The sequence below is a fragment of the Trachypithecus francoisi genome, unplaced genomic scaffold, assembly GCF_009764315.1.
Source record: "Trachypithecus francoisi isolate TF-2019V2 unplaced genomic scaffold, Tfra_2.0 Lachesis_group8, whole genome shotgun sequence".
Lineage (NCBI taxonomy): Eukaryota > Metazoa > Chordata > Mammalia > Primates > Cercopithecidae > Trachypithecus > Trachypithecus francoisi.
Genome location: NW_022681473.1, coordinates 12,731,397 through 12,739,910, shown reverse-complemented (window position 1 = coordinate 12,739,910; position 8,514 = coordinate 12,731,397). Strand labels below are relative to the sequence as shown.

The 8,514-nt window shown below is 48.6% G+C and overlaps 1 protein-coding gene across 1 annotated transcript; it reads left to right on the top strand.

Moving 5' to 3' along the window:
* The first annotated feature begins 709 nt into the window (after positions 1–709).
* LOC117080697 (pepsin F-like) lies at positions 710–7,075 on the top strand. The gene is made up of 6 exons (XM_033205915.1): positions 710–762; positions 1,910–2,069; positions 3,584–3,701; positions 3,792–3,910; positions 6,213–6,412; positions 7,042–7,075. The coding sequence occupies exons 1-6, from the start codon at positions 710–712 to the stop codon at positions 7,073–7,075; spliced, it is 684 nt and encodes a 227-aa protein (XP_033061806.1).
* Positions 7,076–8,514: the final 1,439 nt, after the last annotated feature.

The following is an 8,514-nucleotide window of genomic DNA, read 5'->3' as shown; positions in this document are numbered from 1 at the left end:
CTTTGATTTCCCAGCATCTATCCCACTCTCCAGCACACAGCAGGTCCTCAATAAATGTTTACTGGATACAAACAATATTTTCAGGTTGCATGCGTCACATTTCTTCCAATATTAAAATTGTGCGATGGTCATACTGCTCTAGCCTCGCTCTTTGAAGCAGATTGGCAGCATAAGTGGCCCTGCTGTGTGCCATCCCACCACCTAAATCCACTCATAAGTCAGTGGGCCGCTCCCAACATTTTCACTCTGTGATTTGACCTCTCTTCCTCCTAGCAATCTCCTCCCAGATGAGGACAGCAATGCACACCTCCCAGGGTCACTGGGAAGACTGCATGAGATTATAAATGTCAAGCATAGCATCCAACAGTTATTTTTATCACATTATGCTCAGTGTCTTTATCTCCAAGATAGCAAGAGTCTCCCCACTCTTTGTTTCCCTATATGGTTTATTTTTGTTTTTTCAGCCAAGCCCCAAGGAAGAGATTAGAATAGAAATCTCTGTATTCTGAGAATTTTCTAGGTCCCCTCCTCACAAACAGGAAGCAGGCGAAGACTTTATCCGGAAGGTTTGTATTTCTTATCGAGTGGATACTGGCCCTCAAGGGGATGATTAGGGCAGATCAGAGTGCATTTAAATGAGCTCCTCTTGACAGCCACTGCATGCTCAGAATTCACTCTTTCCTGAGTGCTTTAAACCCAGGAAGGAAGTATGAAGTGGTTTATGATCCTCGGGTTGGTGGCTCTCTCAGAATGCTTGGTCAAGTAAGTATGAGACACGTGACGTCAGCTGTCTCTGTGGGCTCCTTCTTGCCCTCTTCTTCTCTTGCCTCTTATTCTCCTTCCAGTGCAGGGATGGGGAAGGAAATGTAATCATTCTCTGATGCTCATATAAAATTCAAGTCTCCATTTATTGATGAATAGCCATGTGTGCTGTGAGGCTGAAAGGTCTTGGGGCAGGTCTGCAGAGTTGCACAATTCCAGGGTCACCAGTCACATCATGGGCTATGTGAATGGGACTCCCTAGAATTTTTCAGTGCACAACATGTGCAGCTGTACATGTGGTCCCACCTAGAAACACAATTTCTTCTGTGCAATTTTCTAGGTTTTCTCTCTACTCCCTCTCTGTTTCCTTATATATGTGTCTCTGTGGCTACACCTCTGTCTCTGCATCTCTCTCTTTTAGCTCTCTGTCTCTTTGGGTGTCTCTGTGTATGCAACACTCTGTGTTTCTTTCTGTTTTGACTCATTCTTGTTTCTCTACTCTCTTCGTTTCCCCACTTTATTCCCCATCTCAGCATTCATTTTCTCACTTCCTGGCTTCCTCTCTCACCCCTTTCTTCTGATTGAACCCTGGAGAGATCAGGAGGGCTACTTCTAGGCCCAGGTTTGCCACTAACAAGCAATGTAACCAGAGCCAAGACACAAAGTCCCTGCATTTCAGATTCCTTCCCTATAAAAAGAAGATAATGATTCCCCCTCTACCGCCCTCCCAGGGCTGCCCAAGAAAGAGACACTGAGATGGCAATAGCAATAGGAAGGGCTGTCACTGTCAGGACCTGCTATATGGCAGGCACATTATATCCACTGTCTCACTTAACACCTCCAAACATTCTATGCTAGGGAGGGTATCATCATTCCATCTTTTTTATAGATAGATAGGGAAACTGAGGCTCAGAAAGATCATATGGCCTGCCCAAGATTACACAATAGAACCTGGAATTAAACCTAGATCCACTGCTGTGGTCTTTCCTTTGCATTGGGTGTCTTTTCCTGATAATAAGATAACAATCATTAAAAAGCTTGGAAAATGCACGGTGCAATTACAATGCAAAGTGTGACAGTCACATGATAGCAAGGAGCAGCTGATGACTGTCTCTTACTTGTTTCCCTTCCCAATGCTCGGTTGAAGAATCCCTCTGATGAAGATCAAATCCATTCGAGAAAACCTCCGGGAAAATGACATGCTGAAAGATTATCTTGAGAAATATCCTTCCGGACTGGCCTATAAGTTTCTTGATCAATATCAGGACAATGGAATATCTTTGGAACCCATGAGGAACTACCTGGATGTGAGTATGCTGGGAGGATGGAGCTCCAGAGCGCCCCCTAGGGCCCCTAGCAAGCACTGGGGCTCATCTGGGGCTGTGAGCCAGCGGGTTAGGGCTGGTGCTTCAGCAGACAGTGGGGAATGGGGACCCGTTTCCAGAGGAGAAGGCAATCCTACCCTCTGTTGTTGGTCCGTAGTGACTGTGCGCAGCAATGACCAGGTGCCAGATAGCATCCATTTCTGTGCCAGTGATAGTGTCACTGGGCACCCTTGAACCAAGACAGTGCTTGTTATGGGAGCTTTGCCCTTTCTGAACTAAGGTTAATCGCTGAGCTAAAGGAGCCACACTGAAGGGCAATCCATGTCTGAACAAATGACCACAAAGAAAACTGCAAATCAAGTTGGACATCCTAGGTAGAAGTTTAGGCCAGGCACAGTGGCTCACGCCTGTAACCCCAGCATTTTGGAAGGCCGAGGTAGGCGGATCATGTGAGGTCAGAAGTTCAAGACCAGCTTGGCCAACATGGCAAAACCCCGTCTCTACTAAAAATACAAAAATTAGCCAGGCGTGGTGGTGCGTGCCTGTCATCCCAGCTACTCAGGAGGCTGAGACACAAGAATCACTTGAACCCAGGAGATGGAAGTTGCAGTGAACCAAGATCGCACCACTGCACTCCAGCCTGGGCAACAGAGTGAGACTCCATCTCAACAACAACGAAAAAGTTTAGCCTTTTCAGCCCCAAGAATCAAACCAATAAAAAAGTTGTTGAGGCCAGATGCAGTGGCTAATGTCTGTAATCCCGACACTTGGGGAGGCCAAGGCAAGAGGATCCCTTGAGGCTAGGAATTTGAGACCAGCCTGGGCAGCATAGTGAGACCATGTCGCTACAAGAAGTTTTAAATATTAGCTGGGTGTGGTGGTGTGCACCTGTAGTTCCAGCTACTTGGGAGGGTGAGGTGGGAGAATTGCTTGAGCCCAGGAGGTCAAGGCTGCAGTGAGCTATGATCATGCCACTGCACTCCAGCCTGAGCAAAAGAGAGAGACACTGATTCTAAAAAAAATTTTAAGTTATTGAGTCCCTGTGGTGTGGGATACTATGATAAACTAACAATATGGTTATTGTTACTTATATAACCAAAAGTCTCATCTCTTCTTCAAGAACCCATAGCCCACCCAGAGAAATAGGCAAAAGTAAGTAAATGTCAGATAAAAGGACCAACTGTGTGGTATTAATATTATGTGATTTGAGTTTAAAGGAAGGAAAGAGCACAGTGGCCTGGGCAACCTAGGAGGGCTGCCTGGAGGAGGAGGCACTCAGACCAGGTCTTCAAGGGTAGAAAGGATTTGAAGAGCTGTGGGGAACACTGGAGAGCTTCTCAAATGAAGGTGGTGGCTTGAGCAGAGGCTGTGTGGTGGAGCTGTTGGAAAGTGATTTCAGCAAACATGGAATGCCTGATGAGGGCAGGCACCCTGGGAACCAGGGGCATGGCCAGGATGCCAGGCCTTCCCTCACTATCCCTCCCAGCTCCTGGTAGCTGGCCTACATTGGCATCATCACCATTGGAACACCGCCTCAGGAATTCAAGGTCATCCTGGACACAGGCTCCACTGACTTGTGGGTGCCCTCCATCTACTGTGCCAGCCAAGCCTGCAGTGAGTGCTCCCTCCCCCATCTCATATCCTCCCAGCACCTCCTCTTCGGTCCCCAGCAGGCCTGACAGATGCCCACCCCTGTGTCTGCAGCTAACCACAACATCTTCAACCCTCTGCTGTCCTCCACATTCCGGGTCTCAGGCCGGCCCATCAGCATTGCCTATGGCACCGGGCAAATGTTGGGATGTCTTGGCTATGACAATGTTAAGGTAACATGGAAACCAGAGGCAGAGGCAGGGCTGGCCTTAGGCATGACTGTCACTTATAGGACCAGATGCAGAAGCAGCTGGGAGTGTCCATCTTTCCTAAAGTCCATCAGCAGCTGGACGCCTGCCCTGTGGGGCTGTGACCTGGGGAGATGATGCCCCCGCTGGCATGCACTCTCCTCCAGAACAGCTTCCCCAGAGAGCGGGACCATCCTGCTGGAGGTGCTTGGGTGAGGGAGGCACAAATCTGCAGCCCCTTTTCCCACAATGAGTACGAGGCTGATTTTGCTGGGCACAGGGACAGAGGTGGGTGGTTAAAAACCACCCCATTTTGTGCTCTCACACTGTGGCAGGTGCCATGCTGGATGCTTCCATTGGAATAACTTGCTTCATCCTCACAACCACCTGGCATGGCAGACTCTACTATTATCTCCGTTTTACATATGAGGCAACAGAGAGAGTGAGTTCCTTGCCCAAGGTCACACAGCTGGCAAGCAGCAGAGCTGGGAGGTGAAGCAGGACTCACATGGGTGTGGAGTATTCTCGGAAGAGGGTAGAACTTGTCTGGGACCGAGGGCTGCAGGCACCAGGCAGGGAAAACAGGGGTCACAGCTTCAGGGGAGCCCTGCCTCATAAATGGGTTCTTCCCATTTGTCTTCTAAAAGAAGGCAATCCTGCTCTCTATCCGTTTGTCCTCAAGTGGGAACCATGTGGTCACACTCAGAGTCTAAAAAAACTAGGAACTCCTCCCTAGAAGTGCCTGCACACACACACACAATGTACACACACATGCACACACATACACACACATACACACACATGCACCCACATATACACACACATACACACACATACACACACATGCACACACACCTACACACATACACCCACACCTACACACATACACACATGCACACACATACACACATACATACACCTGCACACACATACATACACGTGCACACACATACACACATACACGCACATACATACACACATACACGCACACACATACACATACACGCACACATACACATACATGCACACATACACACATGTACACACATACACGCACATACACATGCACACACACACACATACACACACATACACATACATGCACACATACACATACATGCACACACATACACACATGCACACACATACACACACATGCACACACATACACACACATACACACATGCACACACATACACACACATACACACACATGCACACACACATGCACACACACCTACACACATACACCCACACCTACACACATACACACATGCACACACATACACACATACATACACATGCACACACATACATACACGTGCACACACATACACACATACACGCACATACATACACACATACACGCACACACATACACATACACGCACACATACACACATGTACACACATACACGCACATACACATGCACACACATACACACACATACACACATGCACACACATACACACACATACACACACATGCACACACACCTACACACATACACCCACACCTACACACATACACACATGCACACACATACACACATACATACACATGCACACACATACATACACGTGCACACACATACACACATACACGCACATACATACACACATACACACACGCACACATACACACATGTACACACATACACGCACATACACATGCACACACATACACACATACACAAACATACACATACATGCACACACATACACATACATGCACACACATACACACATACACACACATACACACACATACACACACATACACACATACACATACATGCACACACATACACACACATACACACACACACATCTAAAGGAGCATTTCCCAGGCAGAATTTTCCTAAGAACCCTAGCGGCTACATGGTGTAACGGGCTACTGTTTCCCCCAGGGGATGAGAAAAGACCACCTTTGGAGTCCGAAATGAATTCTCTGTTTCTGTCATCAGATCATAGTGACACCAAAAAGGGGACAATCCTGCTCTCTACCCATTTGTCCTCAAGTGGGAACCGTGTGGTCACACTCGGAGTCTCACCTGTAAAGAGGGAATGTGGCCTCTGTGGCTAAGTTCGGACGATGTGAAGGAGGCGTTGGAGTTAGTTAGAATCACAGCCCACAGGAACCCACACTCGCATAGGTGCCGCCCACGGCACAGTGGCCCTAGGCTTCCCCATAGAGTGAGTGCTATCTCCTCAGCCACCTGCACCCCAGCACAGCCCCAGCCCCAATTCCCAAATCTTTCCACGGAAACACCCTTCTCTCCCACAGATCAGGGACCTTGTGGACATAGGCCAGGGGTTCGACCTGAGTGTCAAGGAGCCCGGCAAGTTCACGAAATACGCGGTCTTCGATGGCATCCTGGGACTCGGCTACCCCAGCCTTGGCGTTGAAGGAGCCACCCCTGTCTTTGACAACCTGTGGAACCAAGGCCTCCTTTCTCAGAACCTCTTTGCCTTCTACTTGAGCAGGTAAGTGTAGGCTAGACAAGTCCTTTCTCCAACTCGGCTGTAAGAAGCTTTCACTTGCATGAAAAATTGCAGACTCTCTGATCCAGAAGTTTCCTTAGAGACAGTCTGGTCCAAGGAGTCAGCAAACTATATCCTGGGGGCCAAACCTGGCCTGTCACTTGTTTTTGTAAATAAAGTTTTATTGGAACAGAAGAATGTTCATTCATTTATGATTGTCTGTGGCTGCTTTTGAGCACCAATGGCAGCACTGAGCAGTACGATAGAGATTGTGCAGCCCATGAAACCTAAAATAGGGACAAACTGGGCCTTTACAGAAAGTATGCTGACCCCTGTAGTCCAGTCCTTTCATTCAACAGATGAGGAAACAGACTCAGAAAGGGGCTCTGCACAAGACTGCCCAGTCAGGTACTGGTAGTGACAGGACTTGAACTCAGCCTCAGGACTCTCCCCCATGGCAAGTGGTCCATCCATCAGCCAGCCTCCAGTCGCTGGGCTTGGTAAAGGAAAGTTGGTCTCCTGACTGACGTAGGGTCTGGTGGAAGGTAGGGGAGAAGGAAGAAGCGCAGACAACAGGACAGCCCTGTGGACAGACTGCGCCCTCCCCACAAAGGCAGTGGTTGACCCCATAGATCCATGCAGGAAGCAGAACAGTATGATGGTTGAGGCTGTGGACTCTGGGAGACATGAGTGCAAACCCTGGCTCCATAGCATGACCTTAAGGTGTTTAACTTCTGTGAACCTCAGGAACACTTGTACTCAATCAAAGGAGATGATTCATTGAGCACCTACTATGTGCTGGGTACTGCTCTGTACACATGAAGGAGACAGATAAGAAGTACAGAAGGCAGATGAGAAATAAGTAAATAAATAAAGGAAAAAGATAACTCTGATAGCAATTGGTTCTGTAAAAGCAACAAATCAGGGCAATAGAACAGACAGGGATGAGGATGTGAGATGGGCAATGGGGAAGTCCTCCCTGAGCTGAGACCTTACAATAGGAGAGAGTCAGGCTGGAGTGACTAAGTGCCTGGAGCAAGAAAGAGCGAATGCAGAGGAGAAATGAGAGCATGCAGTGTCCGAGGACTAGCAAGGGAGCCTGTGTGGCTGGAACACTGGAGGCGGAGGCAGGGGCAAGGCTACCCTGGGGTTTTGTACTGAGTGGAGTGGAGGCCTCTGGCAGCGGGGTAAGCAGGGAAGAGACATGATCCAATTTGCAGTTTTGAAAGCTCACCTTGGGTGCCCACTGGAGGATGCCCACTGACCAGAGTGGAGGCAGAGAGGCCAGGGAAGAGGCTACACAGCCTCTTTAGAAGAAAGAGGTGGTAGCTTGGTCCAAGGAAGAGGAAGAACAGTGCGGGGAGTGAGGATGTGTGTGGAGGAAGAGCCAACAGGATGTGCTGATGGATTGGATGTGGAAGGAGAGGGGTCTGCAGAGCTGTTCCTCCCTCGCTATGATTTTACCATGAGCCCAGAACCAGCTGCAAAATTTGCAGGGCCCAGTGCAAAATGAAAATGCAGGGCCCCTTGTTCAAAAAATGTTAAGAATTTGAAGGCTGGGCACGGTGGCTCATGCCTCTAATCTCAGCACTTTGGGAGGCCAAGGCAGGCAGATCACAAGATCAGGAGATGGAGACCATCCTGGCTAACACCACGAAACCCTGTCTCTACTAAAATACAAAAATTAGCTGGGCATGGTGGTGGGCACCTGTAGTCCCAGTACTCGGGAGGCTGAGGCAGAAGCATCGCTTGAACCCGGGAGGCGGAGCTTGCAGTGAGCCGAGATTGCGCCACTGCACTCCAGCCTGGGCGGCAGACAGACTCCATCTAAAAACAAAAAGTAAGAAGAATAGCTCCAGTTAATTTTTTGAGGGCTTTACATATGTTTTCTCATTGCAAGGCAGGTAATGTTGTCCCCATTGTACAGATAAGGGAAGTTTCCTCAGATCTGTCTGGCTCCAGCACTGAATACCAGGCACATAGTGAGCACTCTGTAAACACGTCTTGTATAAATGGATGGATGAGTAGTAAATGCCCCCACTATAGCACCTTGTGCTTCTCGGGCAGGAGACACCTATGGTGTCAGCATGGCTTACTTCCATTAT

What these genes read in the sequence shown, in the direction of transcription:
- LOC117080697 (XM_033205915.1), top strand. Translation starts at nt 710, where the DNA reads ATGAAGTGGTTTATGATCCTCGGGTTGGTGGCTCTCTCAGAATGCTTG. An exon ending in CCATGAGGAACTACCTGGAT is followed by an intron (nt 2,070 to 3,583) that starts GTGAGTATGCTG and finishes AGCTCCTGGTAG; the next exon opens with CTGGCCTACATTGGCATCAT. An exon ending in CTGTGCCAGCCAAGCCTGCA is followed by an intron (nt 3,702 to 3,791) that starts GTGAGTGCTCCC and finishes CTGTGTCTGCAG; the next exon opens with CTAACCACAACATCTTCAAC.